Source organism: Poecile atricapillus, unplaced genomic scaffold (genome assembly GCF_030490865.1).
Source record: "Poecile atricapillus isolate bPoeAtr1 unplaced genomic scaffold, bPoeAtr1.hap1 scaffold_239, whole genome shotgun sequence".
In the NCBI taxonomy this organism is placed as follows: Eukaryota; Metazoa; Chordata; class Aves; order Passeriformes; family Paridae; genus Poecile; species Poecile atricapillus.
In genome coordinates this window covers 1-25,852 of record NW_026709048.1, presented here as the reverse complement: position 1 = coordinate 25,852, position 25,852 = coordinate 1, and the positions used below count along the sequence as shown (strand labels likewise).

At 50.0% G+C, this 25,852-nt stretch overlaps 2 protein-coding genes and 1 long non-coding RNA gene across 3 annotated transcripts in view; 1 reads left to right on the top strand and 2 right to left on the bottom strand.

Moving 5' to 3' along the window:
• The window catches only part of LOC131574312 (disks large homolog 4), a 34,627-nt gene extending 18,710 nt beyond the window's left edge, over positions 1–15,917 (top strand). The window contains exons 12-19 of the mRNA XM_058828751.1: positions 1,474–1,650; positions 2,477–2,535; positions 4,307–4,354; positions 5,190–5,291; positions 6,087–6,259; positions 8,355–8,464; positions 11,951–12,042; positions 15,806–15,917. Of these exons, the coding sequence (XP_058684734.1) occupies positions 1,474–1,650; positions 2,477–2,535; positions 4,307–4,354; positions 5,190–5,291; positions 6,087–6,259; positions 8,355–8,464; positions 11,951–12,042; positions 15,806–15,912 (868 nt within the window). The 3' untranslated portion in view covers positions 15,913–15,917. The remainder of the gene's footprint in view (positions 1–1,473; positions 1,651–2,476; positions 2,536–4,306; positions 4,355–5,189; positions 5,292–6,086; positions 6,260–8,354; positions 8,465–11,950; positions 12,043–15,805) is intronic.
• LOC131574313 (uncharacterized) lies at positions 7,287–8,809 on the bottom strand. The gene is made up of 3 exons (XR_009276458.1): positions 8,723–8,809; positions 8,132–8,172; positions 7,287–7,346 (listed from the first exon to the last, which is right to left on the bottom strand). It is a non-coding gene; the product is annotated as an uncharacterized LOC131574313 (long non-coding RNA).
• A 1,057-nt stretch (positions 15,918–16,974) lies between the features above and the next one.
• Positions 16,975–25,528, bottom strand: LOC131574314 (mannose-P-dolichol utilization defect 1 protein-like; the record flags this gene model as incomplete). Its single annotated transcript, XM_058828752.1, has 6 exons — positions 16,975–17,795; positions 19,079–19,189; positions 20,905–21,023; positions 21,111–21,196; positions 23,190–23,322; positions 25,438–25,528. Coding segments are annotated over 6 exons (660 nt in total), but the record flags the coding sequence as incomplete, so codon positions are not given.
• Between the last annotated feature and the right edge of the window lie 324 nt (positions 25,529–25,852).

The window sequence follows — 25,852 nt, the reverse complement described above, 5'->3', positions numbered from 1 at the left end:
TACTGGGATGAACTGGGAGTGCCTGAGGGTGACCCAGAGAAGGTGACAAAGGTGACAAACAGGTGACACAGGTGACAAACAGGGGACAAAAAGGTGACAAAGTCGACAAGGTCAAGGGGGACAAGAGGGGACACTGGAACGAAATGGGAACACTGCGAGTTTTGGGCTGTACTGGGATGAACTGGTTCATACTGGGATGGACTGGGATGGACTGGGGGTGCCTGAGGGTGACCCAGGGAAGGTGACAAAGGTGACAAACAGGTGACAAATGGTGACAAACAGGTGACAAAAAGGTGACAAAGTCGACAAGGTCAAGGGGGACAGAGGGGACACTGGAATGAAATGGGGACACTGCGAGTTTTGGGCTGTACTGGGATCAACTGGTTTATACTGGTTCATACTGGGATGAACTGGGAGTGCCTGAAGGTGACCCAGGGAAGGTGACAAAGGTGACAAACAGGTGACAAATGATGACAAACAGGTGACAAAAAGGTGATAAAGTTGACAAAGTCACGAGGAACAGAGGGGACACTGGAATGAAATGGGGACACTGCGAGTTTTGGGCTGTACTGGGATGAACTGGTTCATACTGGTTCATACTGGGATGAACTGGGAGTGCCTGAGGGTGACCCAGGGAAGGTGACAAAGGTGACAAACAGGTGACAAATGGTGAAAAAAAGGTGACAAAAAGGTGACAAAGTTGACAAGGTCAAGGGGGACAGAGGGGACACTGGAATGAAATGGGGACACTGCGAGGTTTGGGCTGTACTGGGATGAACTGGTTCATACTGGGATGGACTGGGATGGACTGGGAGTGCCTGAGGGTGACCCAGGTGAGGTGACAAAGGTGACAAACAGGTGACAAATGGTGACAAAAAGGTGACAAAGGTGACAAAGGTGACAAAACACCCAGGGTAGAGTACCAAGACCAAGTCAGAAATGGGGACACTGCGAGTTTTGGGCTGTACTGGGATGAACTGGTTCATATTGGTTCATACTGGAATGAACTGGGAGTGCCTGAGGGTGACTCAGGGAAGGTGACAAAGGTGACAAACAGGTGACACAGGTGACAAACAGGTGACAAAAAGGTGACAAAGTTGACAAAGTCAAGAGGAACAGAGGGGACACTGGAACGAAATGGGGACACTGCGAGATTTGGGCTTTACTGGGACGAACTGGTTCATACTGGGATGGACTGGGATGAACTGGGAGTGCCTGAGGGTGACCCAGGGAAGGTGACAAAGGTGACAAAAAGATGACAAATGGTGACAAAAAGGTGACAAAAAGGTGACAAAGTCGACAAGGTCAAGGGGGACAAAAGTGGACACTGGAATGAAATGGGGACACTGCGAGTTTTGGGCTGTACTGGGATGAACTGGTTCATACTGGTTCATACTGGGATGGACTGGGAGTGCCTGAGGGTGACCCAGGGAAGGTGACAAAGGTGACAAACAGGTGACAATGCCACCCCAGGGCCCTGTTTGACTACGACAAAGCCAAGGACGTCGGTTTCCTGAGCCAGGCCCTGAGCTTCCGTTTCGGGGACGTTCTGCACGTCCTGGACGCCTCTGATGAGGAGTGGTGGCAGGCCAGGCTGGTGCTGCCCCCCCAGCAGCCCCCCGACATCGGCTTCGTGCCCAGCAAGCGCCGGTGAGCCACTGGTTTATACTGGTTTGTACTGGTTTTTACTGGTTTGTACTGGGAGCGAGTTTGGAGCGGTTATAATGGGGTTTAATGGGACTGGGAGGGCATTGGGAGCCACTGGGAGCCACTGGGAGCCACTGGGAGGAACTTTAGGGTCACTGGGAGGTGTCTGGGAGTCACTGGAATAGCCCAGGAGTCACTGTTTTATACTGGTTTATACTGGTTTGTACTGGTTTATACTGGGAAAGAGTCTGGGGGCAGCCGGAGCTGATTCTAGGGGGTTATAATGGGGTTTAATGGTACTGGGAGGGCACTGGGAGACACTGGGAGGAACTTGAGGATCACCAGGATGTGTCTGGGACTCACTGGAATAGACCAGGAGTCACTGGGAGTCACTGGTTTATACTGGTTTATACTGGTTTTTACTGGTTTGTACTGGGAGCGAGTTTGGAGCGGTTATAATGGGGTTTAATGGGACTGGGAGGGCACTGGGATTAACTGGGAGCCACTGGGAGGAGCTTGAGGATCACTGGGAGGTGTCTGGGAGTCACTGGAATAACCCAGGAGTCACTGGTTTGTACTGGTTTATACTGGTTTATACTGGGAGTTGATACCGGGGGGTTCCAATGGGGTTTAATGGAACTGGGAGGGCACTGGGGCCTTACTGGGATTAACTGGGAGCTACTGGGAAGGAGCTGGACCCATCCCAGTGGCTAATGGGAGGGGACTGGTGGCAACTGGGCTGGTCCAAACTGGTCTGGACTGGTCCAGACTGGTCCGGACTGGTCTGAACTGGTCCAAACTGGTCCAAACTGGTCCAAACTGGTTCCAGGGTGGAGCGCCGGGAGTGGACGCGGCTCAAGGCCAAGGATCGGGGGCCGGGAGGTCAAGGTGGGATCCCAAAATTCCCAAATTTCCCCCCAAAATTCCCAAATTTCCCCAAGAATTCCCAAATTTCCCTCCCCAGAATTCCCAAAAACCCCAAAATTCCCAAAAAAACCCAAAAATTTCCCCCCAAAATTCCCAAATTTCCCCCCAAAATTCCCAAATTTCTGCCCCAAATTCCCAAATTTTCCCCCCAAAATTCCCAAATTCCCCCCAAATCCCCGAAAATTCCCAATTTTCCCCCCAAAATTCCCAAATTTCCCTCCAAAATTCCCAAATTTCCCCCAAAATTCCCAAATATCCCCCAAAATTCCCATTTTTTCCTCAAAATTCCCAATTTTTCCATGATTTCCCTCCCCAAATTCCCAAATTTCCCCCAAAATTCCCAAATTTCCCCCAAAATTCCCAAATTTCCCCCCAAAATTCCCAAATTTCCCCCAAAATCTCCCCTCAAATCCCCCAAAATTCCCAATTTTCCCCCCAAATTCCCAAATTTCCCCCAAAATTCCCAAATTCCCCCCAAAATTCCCAATTTTCTTCCCCAAAATTCCCAATTTCCCCCCAAAATTCCCAAATTTTCCCCCCACAATTCCCATTTTCCCCCCAAAATTCCCAAATTTCCCCCCCCAGAATTCCCAAATTCCCCCCAAAATTCCCAATTTCCCCCCAAAATTCCCAGATTTCCCTCCAAAATTCCCAAATTCCCCCCAAAATTCCCAAATTTCCCCCGGAATTCCCAATTTTTCCATGATTTCCCTCCCCAAATTCCCAAATTCCCCCCAAAATTCCCAAATTTCCCCCAAAATCTCCCCTCAAATCCCCCAAAATTCCCATTTCCCCCCCAAAATTCCCAATTTTCCCCCCAAATTCCCGATTTTTCCCAAAAATTCCCAAATTTCCCCCCAAAATTCCCAAATTTCCCCCAAAATTCCCAAATTTCCCCCCAAAATTCCCAATTTTCCCCCAAAATTCCCAAATTTCCCCCAAAATTCCCAAATTTCCCCAGAATTCCCAAATTTCCCCCCCCAGAATTCCCGAAAAACCCCAAAATTCCCAAAAAAACCCAAAAATTTCCCCCAAAAATCCCAAATTTCTGCCCAGAATTCCCAAATTTCCCCCCAAAATTCCCAATTTCCCCCCAAAATTCCCAAATTTCCCTCCAAATTCCCAAATTTCTCTCAGAATTCCCAAATTTTCCATGATTTCCCTCCCAAAATTCCCAATTTTTCCTCAAAATTCCCAAATTTCCCCCAAAATTCCCAAATTTCTCCCCCAAATTCCCAAATTCCCAAATTCCCCCCAAAATTCCCAAATTTCCCCCGGAATTCCCAATTTTTCCCCCAAATTCCCAATTTTTCCCAAAAATTCCCAGTTTTCCTCCCAAAATTCCCTCAAATCCCAATTTTTTTCCATTTCTTCCCCCCAAATCCTCAAATTTCCCCCCAAATTCCCATTTTTTCCCAAAATATTCCGTTTTCCTCCCAAAATTCCCAATTTTCCCTCAAAAAATTCCCAATTTTCCCCCCAAAATTTTCAATTTTACCCCAAAATTCCCAATTTTCCCCCAAATCCCTGATTTTTCCCCCAAAAAATCCCATTTTTCCCCCCAAAATTCCCAATTTTTCCCCCAAAATTCCCAATTTTCCCCCAAAATTCCCAAATTTCCCCCCAAAATTCCCAAATTTCCCCCCAAAATTCCCAATTTTCCCCCGGAATTCCCAATTTTCTTCCCCAAAATTCCCAATTTTCCCCCGGAATTCCCGAATTTCCCGGCCAGGCCGCGAGGACGCCGTGCTGAGCTACGAGACGGTGACGCAGATGGAAGGTGAGAATTTCCCGGGAATTTGGGGAAATTCGGGAATTTTGGGGGGTGAAAAATGGGAATTCTGGGGGAAAATCGGGAATTTGGGGGGAAATTGGGATTTTTGGGGGGAAAAATCGGGATTTTGGGGGGGAAAATTGGGAATTTTGGGGGGAAAATTGGGAATTTTGGGGAAAAATTCAGAATTTTGGGGTAAAATTGGGAAATTTGGGGGAATATTGGGGGAAAAATTGGGTATTTTTGGGAAAAATTGGGAATTTTTGGGGGGAAAATTGGGAATTTTGGGGGGGAAATTGGGAATTTGGGGGGAAAACCGAGAATTTTTAGGGAAAAAATGGGAATTTGGGGGGAAAATTGGGAATTTTGGGGGGAATTTGGGAATTTTGGGAAATTTGGGGGGAAAACTGGGATTTTTTTGGGGAAAAATCAGGAATTTTGGGGGAAATTGGGGATTTGGGGGAAAATTGGGAATTTTTGAGGGAAAATCGGGAATTTTGGGAGGAAAACTGGGAATTTTTTGGGAAAAACTGGGAATTTGGGGGGAAAATTGGGAATTTTGGGGGAAAACTGAGAATTTTTAGGGAAAAATTGAGAATTTCTGGAGAAAATTGGGAATTTTGGGCAGATTTTGGGGGAAAATTGGGAATTTGGGGGGAAAATCGGGATTTTTTGGGGGGAAAAAATGGGAATTTTGGGTGGAAAACCGGGAATTTTTTGGGAAAAGCCGGGGATTTGTGGGGGAATTGTGGAGTTCAGTGAATTTCTGGGATTTGGGAATTCTGGGAATTCTGGGAATTTTGGGAATTTTGGGAATTTCGGGAATTTGCCCCCTCCCCAGTTCATTACGCGCGGCCGATCATCATCCTGGGCCCCACCAAGGATCGCGTCAACGACGACCTCCTGTCGGAATTCCCGGAGAAATTCGGATCCTGTGTCCCCCGTGAGTCACCTGGGGACACCTGGGGACACCTGGGGACACCTGGGGACACCAAAACCTCACCTGGGGACACCAAAACCTCACCTGGGGACATCTGGGGACACCTGGGGACACCTGGGGACACCAAAAACACACCTGGGGACACCAAAACTTCACCTGGGGACACCAAAACCTCACCTGGGGACACCTGGGGACACCTGGGGACATCTGGGGACACCAAAACCACACCTGGGGACACCTGAAACACACCTGGGGACACCAAAACCTCACCTGGGGACACCTGGGGACACCAAAACCTCACCTGGGGACACCTGGGGACACCAAAACCACACCTGGGGACACCTGGGGACATCTGGGTGGACATGGGGACAGCAAAACCTTACCTGGGGACACCTGAAACACACCTGGGGACACCTGGGGACACCAAAACCTCACCTGGGGACACCTGAACACACCTGAGACACACCTGGGACACACCTGGGGACACCTGGGGGTACCAGAAACACACCTGGGGACACCTGGGACACACCTCAGATACACCTGGACACACCTGGGGACACCTGAGACACACCTGGGGACACCTGGGGACACCTGAAACACACCTGGGGGTACCTGGGACACACCTGAGACACACCTGGGACACACCTGGGGACACCTGAAACACACCTGAAACACACCTGGGCCCTGTTTTTCAGCCATTTCAGGGCTGTAGCTGCTCCAGTTTTTTTCCAGGTGTTCTGTACCTGTCCCAGGTGTGTCTCACCTGTCTCAGGTGTGTCTCACCTGTGTCACCTGCAGACACGACGCGGCCCAAGCGCGAGTACGAGGTGGACGGGCGCGATTATCACTTCGTGGCGTCGCGGGAGCGGATGGAGAAGGACATCCAGGGCCACAAGTTCATCGAGGCCGGGCAGTACAACAGTCACCTGTACGGGACCAGCGTGCAGTCCGTCAGGGAGGTGGCTGAACAGGTGAGGACACACCTGGGGACACCTGGGGACACACCTGGACACAGCTGGGGACATCTGGGATACACCTGGGGACACCTGGGGTGGGGCAGTACAACAGTCACCTGTACGGGACCAGCGTGCAGTCCGTCAGGGAGGTGGCTGAACAGGTAAATACACCTGGGGACACACCTGGACACAGCTGGATACAGCTGGAGATACCTGGGATACACCTGGGGACACCTGGGGTGGGGCAGTACAACAGTCACCTGTACGGGACCAGCGTGCAGTCCGTCAGGGAGGTGGCTGAACAGGTGAGGACACACCTGGGGACACCTGGGGACACAGCTGGGGGTACCTGGGATACACCTGGATACACCTGGATACACCTGGGGGTACCTGGGATACACCTGGATACACCTGGATACACCTGGGGACACCTGGGGGTACCTGGGACACACCTGGGAACACCTGGATACACCTGGATACACCTGGGGACACCTGGGATACACCTGGGGACACCTGGACACACCTGGGGGTACCTGGGACACACCTGGATACACCTGGGACACCTCGGGACATCTGGGACACACCTGGGAACACCTGGATACACCTGGATACACCTGGATACACCTGGGGACACCTGGGATACACCTGGATACACCTGGGGTGGGGCAGTACAACAGTCACCTGTACGGGACCAGCGTGCAGTCCGTCAGGGAGGTGGCTGAACAGGTGAGGACACACCTGGGGACACCTGGGGACACACCTGGGGGTACCTGGGACACACCTGGACACAGCTGGATACACCTGGATACACCTGGGGTGGGGCAGTACAACAGTCACCTGTACGGGACCAGCGTGCAGTCGGTCAGGGAGGTGGCTGAACAGGTAAATACACCTGGACACACACCTGGATACACCTGGGGACACCTGGGGGTACCTGGGATACACCTGGATATACCTGGATATACCTGGGGACACCTGGGGACACAGCTGGATACACCTGGACACAGCTGGATACACCTGGGACACCTGGGGATACACCTGGGGATACACCTGGATACACCTGAGATACACCTGGATACACCTGGGGACATCTGGGATACACCTGGGGACACCTGGGGGTACCTGGGACACACCTGGGTACACCTGGGGACACCTGGACACACCTGGGTCACACCTGGATACACCTGGGGACACCTGAGCACACCTGGGGACACCTGGGGTGGGGCAGTACAACAGTCACCTGTACGGGACCAGCGTGCAGTCCGTCAGGGAGGTGGCTGAACAGGTAAATACACCTGGGGACACACCTGGATACACCTGGAGACACCTGGGGGTACCTGGGACACACCTGAGCACACCTGGATACACCTGAGATACACCTGGGGACACGCCTGAGCACACCTGGATACACCTGGGGACACCTGGACACACCTGGGGACACAGCTGGATACAGCTGGAGATACCTGGGATACACCTGGGGACACCTGGACACACCTGGATACACCTGGATACACCTGGGGACACCTGGACACACCTGGGGACACCTGAGCACACCTGGGGGTACCTGGGGACACACCTGGGCACAGCTGGATACACCTGGGGTGGGGCAGTACAACAGTCACCTGTACGGGACCAGCGTGCAGTCCGTCAGGGAGGTGGCTGAACAGGTGAGGACACACCTGGGGACACACCTGGATACACCTGGGGACACCTGGGGACACACCTGGACACAGCTGGAGATACCTGGGACACACGTGGATACACCTGGGGACACCTGGGATACACCTGGATACACCTGGGGACACCTGGGGACACCTGGTCACATCTGAGTCACACGTGGATACACCTGGGGACATCTGGGATACACCTGGATACACCTGGGGACACCTGGATACACCTGGACACACCTGAGATACACCTGGATACACCTGGGTCACATCTGTGTCACACCTGTGTCACCTGTCCCACCTGCAGGGCAAGCACTGCATCCTGGACGTGTCTGGGGGTGGGACATGGGGACACCTGGACACACCTGGGGACACCTGGGGACACCTGGACACACCTGGGTGTCACCTGTGTCTCACCTGTGTCACACCTGTCCCACCTGCAGGGCAAGCACTGCATCCTGGACGTGTCGGCCAACGCCGTGCGGCGCCTACAGGCGGCTCAGCTACACCCGATCGCCATCTTCATCCGGCCCAAATCCCTGCAGAACGTGCTGTGAGTCACCTGAGATACACCTGAACACACCTGGGGACACCTGGGGACACCTGGGGTACACCTGAACACACCTGGGCACACCTGGGGGCACTGGGGGTACACCTGAACACACCTGGGGTACACCTGAACACACCTGGGGGGGCTCAGCTACACCCGATCGCCATCTTCATCCTGCCCAAATCCCTGCAGAACGTGCTGTGAGTCACCTGGGGACACCTGGGGACACACCTGGACACACCTGAACACACCTGGACACACCTGAGATACACCTGAACACACCTGAACACACCTGAGACACACCTGAACACACCTGAGATACACCTGGACACACCTGGACACACCTGACACACACCTGAACACACCTGGGGACACCTGGGACACACCTGGGGTACACCTGAACACACCTGACATACACCTGACACACCTGAACACACCTGGGGACACCTGGGACACACCTGGGACACACCTGGGGACACCTGGGACACACCTGAGATACAACTGGACACACCTGGGGACACCTGGGATACACCTGAACACACCTGGGACACACCTGGACACACCTGGGGACACCTGGGATACACCTGAACACACCTGGGACACACCTGGACACACCTGGGGACACCTGGGATACACCTGAACACACCTGGACACACCTGAACACACATCTGAACACACCTGGGGACACCTGGACACACCTGACACACACCTGGACACACCTGAACACACCTGGGGACACCTGGGATACACCTGAACACACCTGGGATACACCTGAACACACCTGGATACACCTGAACACACCTGGGCACACCTGAACACACCTGGGGACACCTGGACACACCTGGGACACACCTGGCTTGTGGGCGTGGCCAAGCGAGATGACCATATATGGTGTGGTGGGCGTGGCCAGATGTGATGGGGAAGCCCCAAGATGCCATATATGGGTTTGTGGGCGTGGCCATGAATTCCATATAAGGAGTTGTGGGCGTGGCCAGTGGGGGCGTGTGCCAGGATGCCATATAAGGGTTTGTGGGCGTGGCCAATCTCGGTGGGCGTGTCCCAGTGTTCCATATAAGGATTTGTGGGCGTGGCCAGTGTTGGGGGGCGTGTCCCAGAGTTCCATATATGGATTTGTGGGCGTGTCTGAGGATACCATATATGGATTTGTGGGCGTGGCCAGTGCCAGGGGGCGTGTCCCAGAGTTCCATATAAGGGTTTGTGGGCGTGGCCAGTGCCAGTGGGCGTGTCCCAGTGTCCATATATGGGTTTGTGGAAGTGGCCAGTGTTGGGGGGCGTGTCCCAGAGTTCCATATAAGGGTTTGTGGGCGTGGCCAGTGACAGTGGGCGTGTCCCAGTGTCCCATATATGGATTTGTGGGCGTGGCCAGTGTGGGCGTGTCCCAGAGTTCCATATAAGGGTTTGTGGGCGTGGCCACTGACAGTGGGCATGTCTGGGGATTCCATATATGGATTTGTGGGCGTGGCCAGTCTTGGTGGGTGTGTCCCAGAGTTCCATATAAGGGTTTGTGGGCGTGGCCAGTGCCGGGGGGGGCGTGTCCCAGTGTCCATATATGGATTTGTGGGCGTGGGCAGTCTCAGTGGGCGTGTCCCAGTGTTCCATATAAGGATTTGTGGGCGTGGCCAGTGTTGGGGGGGCGTGTCCCAGAGGTCCATATAAGGATTTGTGGGCGTGGCCAGTCTCAGTGGGCGTGTCCCAGGATTCCACATAAGGGTTTGTGGGCGTGGCCAGTGGGGCGTGTACCAGGATTCCATATATGGATTTGTGGGCGTGGCCAGTGTGGGCGTGTCCCAGTGTTCCATATATGGGTTTGTGGGCGTGGCCAGTCTCAGTGGGCGTGTCCCAGAGTTCCATATATAGAGTTGTGGGCGTGGCCAGTGTGGGCGTGTCCCAGTGTTCCATATATGGATTTGTGGGTGTGGCCAGTGCCAGGGGGCGTGTCTGGGGATACCATATATGGATTTGTGGGCGTGGCCAGTCTCAGTGGGCGTGTCCCAGAGTTCCATATATGGATTTGTGGGCGTGGCCAGTCTCAGTGGGCGTGTCTGGGGATTCCATATATGGATTTGTGGGCGTGGCCAGTCTCAGTGGGCGTGTCCCAAAGTTCCATATAAGGATTTGTGGGCGTGGCCAGTGCCGGTTGGCGTGTCCCACAGTTCCATCTATGGGTTTGTGGGTGTGGCCAGTGACAGTGGGCGTGTCTGGGGGTTCCATATATGGGTTCGTGGGCGTGTCCCAGAGTTCCATATATGGATTTGTGGGCGTGGCCAGTCTCAGTGGGCGTGTCCCAGTGTTCCATATATGGGTTTGTGGGCGTGGCCAGTGCCGGGACGTGTCTGAGGATTCCATATATGGATTTGTGGGTGTGGCCAGTCTCAGTGGGCGTGTCCCAGAATTCCATATATGGGTTTGTGGGCGTGGCCAATGCCAGGGGGCGTGTCCCAGAGCTCCATATATGGATTTGTGGGCGTGTCTGAGGATTCCATATATGGATTTGTGGGCGTGGCCAGTCTTGGTGGGCGTGTCCCAGAGTTCCATATATGGATTTGGGGGCGTGGCCAGTGGGGGCGTGTCCCAGAGTTCCATATAAGGGTTTGTGGGCGTGGCCAGTGTTGGGGGGCGTGTCCCAGAGTTCCATATAAGGGTTTGTGGGCGTGGCCAGTCTCAGTGGGCATGTCCCAGAGGTCCATATATGGATTTGTGGGCGTGACCAGTTTCGGTGGGCGTGTCCCAGTGCTCCATATATGGATTTGTGGGCGTGGCCAATCTCAGTGGGCGTGTCCCAGAGGTCCATATATGGATTTGTGGGCGTGGCCAATCTCAGTGGGCGTGTCCCAGTGTTCCATATATGGGTTTGTGGGCGTGGCCATTCTCGGTGGGCGTGTCCCAGTGTTCCATATATGGGTTTGTGGGCGTGGCCAGTGGGGGGCGTGTCCAATTACTCCCTATAAGGGTTTGTGGGCGTGGCCAGTCTCAGTGGGCATGTCTGGGCATTCCATATAAGGATTTGTGGGCGTGGCCAGTCACAATGGGCATGTCCTGATATTCCATATATGGATTTGTGGGTGTGGCCAGTGCAGTGGGGCGTGTCCCAGTGTTCCATATATGGATTTGTGGGCGTGGCCAATCTTGGTGGGCGTGTCCCATAGTTCCATATATGGGTTTGTGGGCGTGGCCAGTGCTGGGACGTGTCTGGGGATTCCATATATGGGTTTGTGGGCGTGGCCAGTCTCAGTGGGCGTGTCCCAATGTTCCCTATATGGATTTGTGGGCGTGGCCAGTGGGGGCATGTCCCAGTGTTTCATATAATGGTTTGTGGGCGTGGCCAATCTCGGTGGGCGTGTCCCAGTGTTCCATATATGGATTTGTGGGTGTGGCCACTGACAGTGGGCGTGTCTGAGGATTCCATATATGGATTTGTGGGCGTGGCCAGTGCCGGGGGGCGTGTCCCGATGTGGCCCCGCCCCCCAGGGAGATCTCCAAGCGCGTGAGCGAGGAGCAGGCGCGGAAAGCGTTCGACAGAGCCACCAAACTGGAGCAGGAGTTCACCGAGTGCTTCTCAGGTGAGAGCCAAAATCACACCTGGGGGGGCCAAAACTCACCTGGGGCACCCAAAATCACACCTGGGGTGTCCGAAATCACCTGGGGGAGCTCAAAATCCACCCAAAAACTCACCTGGGGGGGCCAAAGCTACACCTGGGGGGCCTAAAATTCACCTGGGGGGTCCAAAATACACCTGGGGGAGCTCAAAATACACCTGGAGGGGTCTGAAATACACCTGGGAGGGACAAAATCCACCCAAAAATTCACCTGGGACACCCAAAATTACACCTGGGGCACCCAAAATCACACCTGGGGTGTCCGAAATCACCTGGGGGAGCTCAAAATCCACCCAAAAACTCACCTGGGGAGGTCAAAATCACACCTGGGGGGCTAAAATTCACCTGGGGGTCCAAAAACTCACCTGGGACACCCAAAATTCACCTGGGGGGTCCAAAAACTCACCTGGGGGGGCCAGAATACACCTGGGGGAGCTCAAAACTACACCTGGGACACCTAAAATCACACCTGGGGGGTCCGAAACTACACCTGGGGGGGCCAAAATTCACCTGGGACACCCAAAAACTCACCTGGGGGGGTCTGAAATCACCTGGGACACCCAAAAACTCACCTGGGGTGTCCGAAATCACCTGGGGGAGCTCAAAATCCACCCAAAAACTCACCTGGGGGGGCCAAAACTACACCTGGGGGGCCTAAAATTCACCTGGGGGGGCCAAAAACTCACCTGGGACACCCAAAATTCACCTGGGGGGTCCAAAATCCACCCCCAAAATCACCTGGGACACCCAAAAATTCACCTTGGACACCCAAAACTCACCTGGGACACCCAAAATTCACCTGGGACACCCAAAATTCACCTGGAGGGGTCTGAAATACACCTGGGACACCCAAAAATTACACCTGGGACACCCAAAATTCACATGGGACACCCAAAATCTCACCTGGGACACCCAAAATTACACCTGGGACACCCAAAAATTCACCTGGGACACCCAAAATTCACCTGGGGGGTCCAAAATACACCTGGGGGAGCTCAAAATACACCTGGGGCACCCAAAATACACCTGGAGGGGTCTGAAATACACCTGGGAGGGACAAAATCCACCCAAAAATTCACCTGGGACACCCAAAATTCACCTGGGACACCCAAAAATTCACCTGGAGGGGTCTGAAATTCACCTGGGACACCCAAAAATTCACCTGGGACACCCAAAATTCACCTGGGACACCCAAAATCTCACCTGGGACACCCAAAAATTCACCTGGGACACCCAAAATTACACCTGGGGGGTCTGAAATCACCTGGGACACCCAAAATCGCACCTGGGACACCCAAAATTCACCTGGGGGGGTCTGAAATACACCTGGGACACCCAAAATCACACCTGGGACACCCAAAAACTCACCTGGGACACCCAAAATCACACCTGGGACACCCAAAAATTCACCTGGGACACCCAAAATTCACCTGGGACACCCAAAATTCACCTGGGACACCCAAAATTCACTTGGGGGGGTCTGAAATCACCTGGGACACCCAAAAATTCACCTGGGACACCCAAAAACTCACCTGGGACACCCAAAATTCACCTGGGACACCCAAAATCGCACCTGGGACACCCAAAAACTCACCTGGGACACCCAAAAATTCACCTGGAAGGGGCAAAATCCACCTCTACCCCTCCCCAAACCCCTCCAAAAATTCCCAAAAAATTCCCAAAAATTCCCAAAATTCCTTTTTTTCACCTGAAGACGTCTCTACCCACCCAAAACCCCCAAAATTCACCAAAATCCCCCAAAAATCCACATTTTTTTCACATTTAACCCCCAAAAAATCCTCAAAAATTCCCAAAAAATTCCCAAAAAATTATCAAAAATCCCAAAAAATTCCCAAAAAATTCCCAAAAATTCCCAAAATTCCCTTTCTTCACCTGAAGACGTCTCTACCCACCCAAAACCCCCAAAATTCACCAAAATCCCCCAAAAATCCACATTTTTTTCACATTTACCCCCCAAAAAATCCTCAAAAATTCCAAAAACTCCCAAAAAATTCCCAAAAAATTCCCAAAAATTCCCAAAATTCCTTTTCTTCACCTGAAGAAGTCTCTACCCACCCAAAACCCCCAAAATTCACCAAAATCCCCCAAAAATCCACATTTTTTTCACATTTACCCCCCAAAAAAATCCTCAAAAATTCCCAAAAAATTCCCAAAAAATTCCCAAAAATCCCAAAAAATCCCAAAAATTCCCAAAATTCCCTAAAATCCCTTTTTTCTTTCCACCTGCATTTCTACCCACCCAAAACCCCCCAAATTCACCAAAATTCGCCAAAAATCCACATTTTTTTCATATTTAAACACCTTTACCCTCCCCAAAACCCCTCAAAAATTCCCGAAAAATTCCAAAATTCCCAAAATTCCCTAAAATCCCTTTTTTTTTATTTATAAACATTTCTACCCTCCCCAACCCTCCCAAAATCCCCCCAAATTTGCCAAAAATCCACATTTTTTTCACATTTTAACGCCTTTACCCACCCAAAACCCCTCAAAAATTCCCGAAAAATTCCCAAAAAATTCTCAAAAATTCCCAAAAAATTCCCAAAAAATTCCCAAGTTCCCTAAAATTCCTTTTTCCCTTTCCACCTGCATTTCTACCCACCCAAAATTCGCCAAAAATTCGCCAAAAATTCACATTTTTTTCACATTTACCCCCCAAAAAATCCTCAAAAATTCCCGAAAAATTCCCAAAAAATTCCCAAATTCCCTAAAATCCCTTTTTCCCTTTCCACCTGAATTTCTACCCACCCAAAACCCCCCAAAATTCGCCAAAAATTCACATTTTTTTCACATTTACCCCCAAAAAAACCCTCAAAAATTCCTGAAAAATTCCCGAAAAAATCCCCAAAAAATTCCCAAAAAATCCCAAAATTCCCTAAAATCCCTTTTTTCTTTCCACATGCATTTCTACCCACCCAAAATCCCCAAAGTTCACCAAAATTCGCCAAAAATCCGCATTTTTTTTGCATTTACCCCCCAAAAAACCCTCAAAAATTCCCGAAAAAATCCCCAAAAATTCCCCAAAATTCCCAAAAATTCCCCAAAATTCCCAAATTCCCTAAAATCCCTTTTTCCCTTTCCAGCTGCATTTCTACCCACCCAAAACCCCCCAAAATTCGCCAAAAATTCACATTTTTTTCGCATTTACCCCCAAAAAAACCCTCAAAAATTCCTGAAAAATTCCCAAAAAATTCCCAAAATTCCCTAAAATTCCCATTTTTTTCCTTTCCAGCTGCATTTCTACCCACCCAAAATTCGCCAAAAATTCGCCAAAAATTCACATTTTTTTCACATTTACCCCCCAAAAAATCCTCAAAAATTCCCAAAAAATTCCAAGAATTCAAAAAAATTCCCAAAATCCCTAAAATTCCCATTTTTTTTCTTTCTACCTGCATTTCTACCCACCCAAAATTCACCAAAAATTCGCCAAAAATTCACATTTTTTTCACATTTACCCCCCAAAAAATCCTCAAAAATTCCCAAAAAATTCCAAAAAATCCCAAAAATTCCCAAATTCCCTAAAATCCCTTTTTCCCTTTCCAGCTGCATTTTTACCCACCCAAAATTCGCCAAAAATTCACCTTTTTTTCGCATTTACCCCCCAAAAAATCCTCAAAAATTCCCGAAAAATTCCCGAAAAATCCCCAAAAATCCCAAAAAATTCCCAAATTTCCCAAAATTCCTAAATTTTCATTTTTTCCCCTCCCAGCCATGGTGGAAGGCGACAGCTTCGAGGAGATTTACCACAAAGTCAAACGAGTCATCGAGGACCTTTCAGGACCTTTCATTTGGGTCCCGGCCCGCGAACGGCTTTAGGGGGAGGGGGGGGAGGGGAGGGGTCCCAAAAAAAATAAAAATTCCCCTCCCCCTCCTCCCAAAAAATTCCCAAAAATTCCATCAGGAATTTTTTGGGGGGGGGGGAGGGGGAGAAGGGAAAAAAAAAAAAGGAAAAAAAAAAAAAAATTCCCCAAAGAAATCAAAAGTGGGGGAGGGGCGGTTTTGGTGTTTTTTGGGGGATTTTTTTTTTTTTTTTTTTTTTTTGGGGGGGTGGGAGGGGGTGGGGGAGGGGGGGAAGCCCCTCCCCCACCTTCCCACCCCCCCTCCCCCCCCAAAAAAAAAAAATTTGGAGTTTTTTTTTTTTTTTTGTACATATTTAAACTCTATATTTGTAACGCCCGGGGAGGGGGAGGGGGAGGGGGAGGGGTGGGGGAGGGGGAGGGGTTTTGGGGGAAGTTGTTGGGGGGGGGGGGGAGGGGGGGGAAAATCTCTCCCAAAAATCGGCCTCTTTCCCGGTCTTGGAAATTTTTGGGAAGGGAGGGGGAAAAATTTGGGAAAAATAATTTAAAAAAAATAAAATTATAATTAAAAAAAAAAATAATAAAAATTTAAAAAAAAATTTTAAAATTAAAGAGGGTGGGGGGAGGGGTTTTTGGGGATTTTTGGGGTGAAACGAGGAGATTTTGGGGGTTTGGGGAGGTCCAGGAATTGGAATTTGGGGAGATTTTGGGGGGTTTTGGGGGCGGGAAAGGAGCGTGGGAAACAGCGCGGGAGCAGCAGCCAATCAGAAGCGAGAACGGGCCGAGGGGGCGTGGCCAAAGAGGGTTTTGAATGGCGGGTGGGATTTGTGAATGGGGTGAAGTTGTAAAGGGGCGTGGCTTAGAAAAAGGCGGGAATTATGAATGGAGCAGTTGTAAAGGGGCGTGGCTTCCAAAAAGGCGGGAATTATGAATGGGGTGAAGTTGTAAAGGGGCGTGGCTTAGAAAAAGGCGGGAATTATGAATGGAGGGCGTGGTTTATGAATGGGGCCACCTCAGCACCCCACCCCCCACCCTAATTACCGTTAATTAGCCGCTGTAATTAATTCATTAACGACCAAAAAAAGGGGGGGGAGGCCCCTCAGGAATGGGGGGACCCCAAATTTATTTGGGGGGGGGAGGGGCGCTCTGGCCACGCCCATTTCCCATTTGGGGGGGGGCAGCCCCTCCCCCACCTTGGTCCGAGGGGGTTTTTTGGGGAAATTTGGGAATTTTTGGGGGGAAATTTGGGAATTTTGGGGGAAATTTGGGAATTTTTGGGGGAAATTTGGGAATTTTGGGGGGAATTTGGGAATTCTGGGGGGAAATTTGGGAATTTTGGGGGAAATTTGGGAATTTTTGGGGGGAATTTGGGAATTTTGGGGGTCCCTGAGGTTTTTGGAGGATCCCAGGAAGGATTTTTTGGGAGAATCCCCCAAAAAAATTCGGGATCATCGTTCCCAAAATCCTCCCCCCACCCCCCCAAAAAATCCAATTTTTAATCCCAAAAAATCCCAATTTTGGGATTTTCTCCCCAAAATTATTTTTTTTGGGAGATGGGGGGAGGGGAAATCCTGATTTTTTTAGGGAATTTTTTTAGGGAAAAATCCCATAAAATTTAAATTTATTTTTTCCATTATTTTAATTTTTGGTCCCGACCCAAAATCCCCGATTTTTAATCCTTAAAAAATTCAATTTTTGGGATTTTTTGGTGGGGTTTTTTGGGGTTTTTTTGGGGTTTTTGGGGGGGTTTTGGGGTTTTTTGGGATGCTGGGAATTTTGGGATCATTCTTTTTTGGGATGGGGATCCTTGGAACCCCCCAAAAGCAACACCTGGGTCAGCAGGACCCCGTTACAGGCGGCCGAGGCTGCGAAGGTCGAGGCCAAAAGGAGATCCCCGGTTTCCTGTAGGGGAGGTTTGGGAAAAATTTGGGAATTTTTGGGGAAATTTGGGGAATTTTGGGGGGTTTTGGGAATTTTTGGGGGTTTTGGGGGATTTTTAGGGGTTTTTTGGGAATTTTTTTGGGCTTTTTGGGAATTTTTGGGGGATTTTTAGGGGTTTTTTGGGAATTTTTTTGGGCTTTTTGGGAATTTTTGGGGGTTTTTTTGGGAATTTTGGGGGGTTATTTGGGAATTTTTTGGGGGTTTTTTGGGATTTTTTGGGGTTTTTTTGGGAATTTTGGGGGGTTTTGGGGGTTTTTGGGGGTTTTGGGGTAACTTTTGGGATTTTTTGGAGTTTTTTTGGGGATTTTTTGGGGCTTTTTTGGGAATTTTTTGGGGCTTTTCGGGAATTTTTTGGGGAATTTTTGGGGTTTTTTGAGGATTTTTTGGGGAATTTTTGGGGTTTTTTTGGGGAATTTTTGGGGTTTTTTGGGGTTTTTGGGGAATTTTGGGGATTTTTGGGATTTTTTTTTTAATTTTGGGGGTTTTTTGGGAATTTTTTGGGGGGTTTTTTTTGGGAATTTTTGGGGGTTTTTTGGGGAATTTTTGGGGATTTTTTGGGAATTTTTAGGGTTTTTTTGGGAATTTTTTTGGGCTTTTTGGGAATTTTTTGGGGTTTTTTGGGTTTTTTTTGGGAATTTTTGGGGTTTTTTGGGAGTTTTTGGGGGTTTTTTTGGAAATTTTTGGGGTTTTTTGGGGAATTTTTGGGATTTTTTGGGTTTGTTTTTTTTTTTAATTTTTGGGGTTTTTTTGGGAATTTTTTGGGGTTTTTTGGGAATTTTTGGGGTTTTTTGGGAATTTTTGGGTTTTTTTGGGAATTTTTGGGGGTTTTGAGAGAATTTGATGGAGAATTTGGGATTTTTTAGGAATCTTGGAAGGATTTTGAGGGGTCTTGGGTGAATTTTTTGGGATTTTTTGGTGTTTTGAGAGAATTTGAGGGAAAATTTGGGAATTTTTTGGGAATCCTGGAGGGAATTTGGGTGAATTTTGTGGTTTTGAGAGAATCTGGGAATTTTTTGGGAATCCTGGAGGGAATTTGGGTGAATTTTGGGGGTCCTGGGTGACTTTTTATGATCCAGGAATTTTTTGGGGAGGGGTCTCACCTCAAGTAACGAATCCTGAGCCAATTTTGGGTCAATTTTGAGCAATTTTGAGTAAAAATTTGGGGTTTTTTTGTGGGTTTTGACATCCAGGATTTTTTTGGGAATTTTTTTGGGATTTGAGGGATTTTTGGGGAGGGGTCTCACCGTGAGGGAGGTGAAGATTCGGGCCAGGGCCCCCCCAAAAAGGAGCCCCGTGGAGACCCCCGAGAGCTGCCCCGTGTGGCCCTGCCGGGCGTTGGTGACGATCTGGAGAAGCTGCAGGAGGGAAAAATTGGGAATTTTGGGAAAAATTCGGGAATTTTTGGGAATTTTTCAGGATTTTTGGGGGATTTTGGGGAAATTTTGGGGAATTTTGGGGATTTTTGGGGAATTTTTGGGGGAGTTTTGGGGGAATTTTGGGGGAATTTTGGGGGAATTTTTTTGGATTTTGGGGAATTTTGGGGGGAATTTTGGGGGAATTTTGGGGGAATTTTTGGGGGAATTTTTGGGGGAATTTTGGAGGATTTTGGGGGGAATTTTGGGGGAATTTTGGGGAATTTTTGGGGATCCAAATAAATCAGGGAGGTGGAAAAGGTTTGGTTGGATTGGCCCAAAATTCCATCCAGGACCCCCCAAATCCTCCCCAAATCCTCTCAGGACCCCCCAAAATCTCCCCAGGACCCCCCAAATCCTCCCCAAATCCCCTCAGGACCCCCCAAATCCCCCCCAAATCCCCTCAGGACCCCCCAAATCCTCCCCAAATCCCCTCAGGACCCCCCAAATCCCCCCCAAATCCCCTCAGGACCCCCCAAATCCTCCCCAAATCCCCCCAGGACCCCCCAAACCCCCCCAAATCCCATCCAGGACCCCCCAAATGCTTCCCAAATCCCCTCAGATCCCCCCAAATCCTCCCCAAACCCCCCAGGACCCCCCAAATCCCATCCAGGACCCCCCAAATCCCCCCAGGACCCCCCAAATCCTCCCCAAATCCCCTCAGGACCCCCCAAATCCCCCCCAAATCCCATCCAGTACCCCCCAAAATCTCCCCAGGACCCCCCAAATCCTCCCCAAATCCCCCCAAGGACCCCCAAATCTGCCCCAAATCCCATCCAGGACCCCCCAAATCCCCCCCAAATCCCCCCCAATCCCCTCAGAACCCCCCAAATCTTCCCCAAATCCCCCCAGGACCCCCCAAATCCCATCCAGGACCCCCAAATCTGCCCCAAATCCCATCCAGGACCCCCCAAATCCTCCCCAAATCCCCCCAAGGACCCCCAAATCTGCCCCAAATCCCATCCAGGACCCCCCAAATCCCCCCCAAATCCCCTCAGGACCCCCCAAATCCTCCCCAAATCCCCCCAGGACCCCCCAAACCTCCCCAGGACCCCCCAAATCCTCCCCAAATCCCCCCAGGACCCCCCAAATCCCCCCCAAATCCCATCCAGGACCCCCCAAACCTCCCCAGGACCCCCCAAATCCCCTCAGGACCCCCCAAATCCCCCCCAAATCCCCTCAAATACTCCCCAAATTCCCTCAGGACCCCCCAAAATCTCCCCAGGACCCCCCAAACCCCCCCAGGACCCCCCAAATCCCATCCAGGACCCCCCAAACCCTCCCCAAATCCCCCCAGGACCCCCCAAATCCCCTCAGGACCCCCCAAATCCTCCCCAAATCCCCTCAGGACCCCCCAAATCCCCCCCAAATCCCCTCAGGACCCCCCAAATCCCCTCAGGACCCCCCAAATCCCCCCCAAATCCCCTCAAATACTCCCCAAATTCCCTCAGGACCCCCCAAAATCTCCCCAGGACCCCCCAAACCCCCCCAGGACCCCCCAAATCCCATCCAGGACCCCCCAAACCCTCCCCAAATCCCCCCAGGACCCCCCAAATCCCCTCAGGACCCCCCAAATCCTCCCCAAATCCCCTCAGGACCCCCCAAATCCCCCCCAAATCCCCTCAGGACCCCCCAAATCCCCCCCAATCCCCCCCCACCCTGCTGAGGATGATGATGGGCAGGTTCAGGGCCTGCAGGGCGGTGACGAAGCTCAGCGGCGTCAGCGGAGACACCAAAAGCCCCAAAAACGCCCCAAAAACGGCCACAAACGCCAGCCCTGGGTGGGGAGGGGACAAAAAAAAGGTTCAAGAGACCCCAAAAAACCCCAAAAAACCCCAAAATCCCCCCAAAATCCCAGACAAACCTCGGCCCGTGCGGCCCCCGAAGTGCAGGATGAGGAAGAGGAGGGTGAGGGTCTGAAGGAGGAGGAAGAGCGACTCCCCCCAGGCGCTGGAGGAATTTTTTGGGGGGGTCAGGAGAGGTTGGGGACCCCCAAAAATGGATTTGGGGGGTCCCAAAACCCCCCAGGAGGGGAAAAAAATGGGAAAAACGAAGGGGAAATGGGTGAAAATCGCCTCAAAACTTCCCAAATCCACTCAAAACTTCCCAAAATCCCCCTAAAAATTCCCCAAATCCCCCTAAAACTTCCCAAATCCCCCCAAAACTTCCCAAAATCCCCCTAAAAATTCCCAAAATCCCCCTAAAACTTCCCAAAATCCCCCTAAAAATTCCCAAATCCCCCCAAAACTTCCCAAAATCCACTCAAAACTTCCCAAAATCCCCCTAAAAATTCCCAAAATTCACTTAAAAATTCCCAAATCCCCCCAAAACTTCCCAAAATCCCCCCAAAACTTCCCAAAATCCACTCAAAAATTCCCTAAATCCACTCAAAACTTCCCAAAATCCCCCCAAAACTTTCCAAAATCCACTCAAAACTTCCCAAAATCCCCCCAAAACTTCCCAAAATCCCCCTAAAAATTCCCAAAATTCCCTTAAAAATTCCCAAATCCCCCCAAAACTTCCCAAAATCCACTCAAAACTTCCCAAAATCCACTCAAAATTCCCAAAATCCCCCTAAAAATTCCCAAATCCACTCAAAACTTCCCAAAATCCACTCAAAACTTCCCAAATCCCCCAAAAACTTCCCAGAAATTCACTCAAAAATTCCCAAATCCCCCAAAACTTCCCAAAATCCCCTTCAGATGCCCCAAAATTCCCAAAATCCCTCCCAAAATTCCCCCAAATCCCTCTCAGATCCCCAAAACTCCCCAAAATCTCTCCCAAAATTCCCAAAATCCCTCTCAGATCCCCGAAACTCCCCAAAATCTCTCCCAGAACCCCCCAAAATCCCTCCTAAAATTCCCAAAATTCCCCAAAATCCTTCCCAGGCATCCCAAAACTCCCCAAAATCTCTCCCAAACTTCCCAAAATTCCCCAAAATCCCTCTCAGATCCCCAAAACATCCCAAAATCCCTCCCAAACTTCCCAAAATTCCTCTCAGATCCCCAAAATTCCGCAAAATCCCTCCCAAAATTCCCAAAATTCCCCAAAATCCTTCCCAGGCATCCCAAAACTCCCCAAAATCTCTCCCAAAAGTCCCAAAATTCCCCAAAATCCCTCTCAGATCCCCAAAATCCATCCGAAATCCCTCCCAAAATTCCCCAAATTCCCCCAAATCCCTCTCAGATCCCCAAAACGTCCCAAAATCTCTCCCAAACTTCTCAAAATTCCCCAAATCCTTCTCAGATCCCCAAAATGTCCCCAAAATCTCTCCCAAGATCCCCCAAATTCCCCAAAATCCCTCCCAAAATTCCCCAAATTCCCCAAATCCTTCCCAGATCCCCAAAACTCCCCAAATCCCTCCCAAAATTCCCAAAATCCCTCCCAAAATTCCCAAAACTCCCCGAAATCCCTCCCAAAATTCCCAAAATCCCTCTCAGATCCCCAAAACTCCCCAAAATCTCTCCCAAACTTCCCAAAATTCCCCAAAATCCCTCTCAGATCCCTGAAACTCCCCAAAATCTCTCCCAAAATTCCCAAAATGCCTCAGATCCCCAAAACTCCCCAAAATCTCTCCCAAACTTCCCAAAATTCCCCAAAATCCCTCTCAGATCCTCAAATTTCATCCAAAATCCCTCCCAAACTCCCCAAAATCCCTCCTAAAATTCCCAAAATTCCCCAAAATCCTTCCCAGGCATCTCAAAACTCCCCAAAATCTCTCCCAAAATTCCCAAAATTCCCCAAAATCCCTCTCAGATCCCCAAAACTCCCCAAAATCCCTCCCAAACTCCCCCAAATCCCTCCCAAAATTCCCAAAATCCCTCTCAGATCCCCCCAAACATCCCAAAACTCCCCCAAATCCCTCCCAGACCCCCCAAATTTTCTCAGATCCCTCCCAAACCTCCCAAAAGCCCCAAAATCCCTCGGATTTGCCCCAAAAAACCTGAAGGGGAAGCTCCTGGCGCAGCCGTAGCCCACGGAGCCCCCCAGGGCCAGCAGCTCCAGCAGCACCGAGGGGAGGCTGAGCCCCCCACCACTGCGGGACCCCCAAACCTTCAGCAGCTGCGGGACCTTCACTGGGAGGGAGAAATGGGGTCAAAAACCAAAAAAAAACCCAAAAACCACCCCAAAATACCCAAAACTGCTTTAAAATACCCCAAAATACCCCAAAACTACTTAAAATACCCCAAAAACTGCTTTAAAATACACCAAAATTCACCCCAGGGACCCCCAAACCTTCAGCAGCTGCGGGAGCTTCACTGGGAGGGAGAAATGGGGTTAAAAACCAAAAAAAACACCCCAAAATACCCCAAAACCGCTTTAAATTACCCCAAAACCGCTTTAAAATACCCCAAAACTGCTTTAAAATACCCCAAAACCGCTTAAATTTGACCCAAAATTCACCCCAGGGACCCCCAAACCTTCAGCAGCTGCGGGAGCTTCACTGGGAGGGAGAAATGGGGTCAAAAACCAAAAAAAACCCAAAAAAACCACCCCAAACCACCCAAAAACCGCTTTAAATTACCCCAAAATACCCCAAAACTGCTTAAAATTGCCCCAAAATTCACCCCAGGGACCCCCAAACCTTCAGCAGCTGCAGGACCTTCACTGGGAGGGAGAAATGGGGTCAAAAACCAAAAAAAACACCCCAAAATACCCCAAAACTGCTTTAAATTACCCCAAAATACCCCAAAACTACTTAAAATACCCCAAAAACTGCTTAAAAATACCCCAAAATTCACCCCAGGAACCCCCAAACCTTCAGCAGCTGCGGGAGCTTCACTGGGAGGGTGAAATGGGGTCAAAAACCAAAAAAAAACCCAAAAACCACCCCAAAATACCCCAAAACTGCTTTAAATTACCCCAAAATACCCCAAAACTACTTAAAATACCCCAAAAACTGCTTTAAAATACACCAAAATTCACCACTGCGGGACCCCCAAACCTTCAGCAGCTGCGGGACCTTCACTGGGAGGGAGAAATGGGGTCAAAAACCAAAAAAACCACCCCAAAATACCCCAAAACCCCCTCAAAATACCCCAAAATACCCCAAAACCCCCTCAAAATACCCCAAAATACCCCAAAACCACTTTAAAATACCCCAAAATCACTTTAAAATACCCAAAAACTGCTTTAAAATACCCCAAAATTCACCCCAGGGACCCCCAAACCTTCAGCAGCTGCGGGACCTTCACTGGGAGGGAGAAATGGGGTTAAAAACCAAAAAAACCACCCCAAAATACCCCAAAACTGCTTTAAATTACCCCAAAATACCCCAAAACTGCTTAAAATACCCCAAAAACTGCTTTAAATTACCCCAAAACTGCTTAAAATTGCCCCAAAATTCACCACTGCGGGACCCCCAAACCTTCAGCAGCTGCGGGAGCTTCACTGGGAGGGAGAAATGGGGTCAAAAACCAAAAAAACACCCCAAAATACCCCAAAAACTGCTTTAAATTACCCCAAAATACCCCAAAACCGCTTTAAAATACCCCAAAATCCTTCAAAATTACCCCAAAATTACCCCTAAAACCCCCCCAGGGACCCCCAAACTTTCAGCAGCTGCGGGACCTTCACTGGGAGGGAGAAATGGGGTCAAAAACCAAAAAAAAAACCCTCAAAATACCCCAAAACCCCCTCAAAATACCCCAAAATACCCCAAAACTGCTTAAAATTGCCCCAAAATTCACCCCAGGGACCCCCAAACCTTCAGCAGCTGCGGGAGCTTCACTGGGAGGGAGAAATGGGGTTAAAAACCAAAAAAAACACCCCAAAATACCCCAAAACTGCTTTAAAATACCCAAAAACTGCTTTAAAATACCCCAAAATTCACCCCAGGGACCCCCAAACCTTCAGCAGCTGCGGGAGCTTCACTGGGAGGGAGAAATGGGGTCAAAAACCAAAAAAAACACCCCAAAATACCCCAAAACCCCCTCAAAATACCCCAAAAATATGAAATAAACACTTTAAATTACCCCAAAATTGACCCAAAATTCACCCCAGGGACCCCCAAACCTTCAGCAGCTGTGGGACCTTCACTGAGAGAGGAAAAACCCCAAAAAAACCCCAAAATTATCCCAAATCATCCCAAAAATAATTTAAGACTTTTAAATCTTCAAATTCCTCCCAAAATCTCCTCAGATTCCCTCAAAATCTCCTCAGATTCCCTCAAAATCTCCTCAGGCCCTCACCCAGGACGGATCCCGCCACGATGCCGTAGCCCAAAACTTTGCTCAGGAGGATTTTTAAGCACGGAACTGCAAAGAAAGAACAAAAGTGACGTCAAAATTCCCAATTTTTTATCAAAATCCCTCAAAATTTCCTCAAAATCCCCTCAAAAAATTCCTCAAAATTTGAAATATTCCCCCAACACCCAAAACAAAGATGGCGGCAGCGTCGCCCTCACAGCCAAAACAAAGATGGCGGCGCTTCCTTTTTCCCGCGCCCACAACCAAGATGGCGGCGCCCATTCGCAATTCCCGCCCTTAATTAAAATGGCGGCCGCCCCCGCAGCGCTGAAAGACGCCGCAAAATCCCCCTCAAAACCCCCAGAAAAGCCCCAAAAAGCCCCAAAATCGCTCCCCGCGACCCCTCCGGCACCATCGA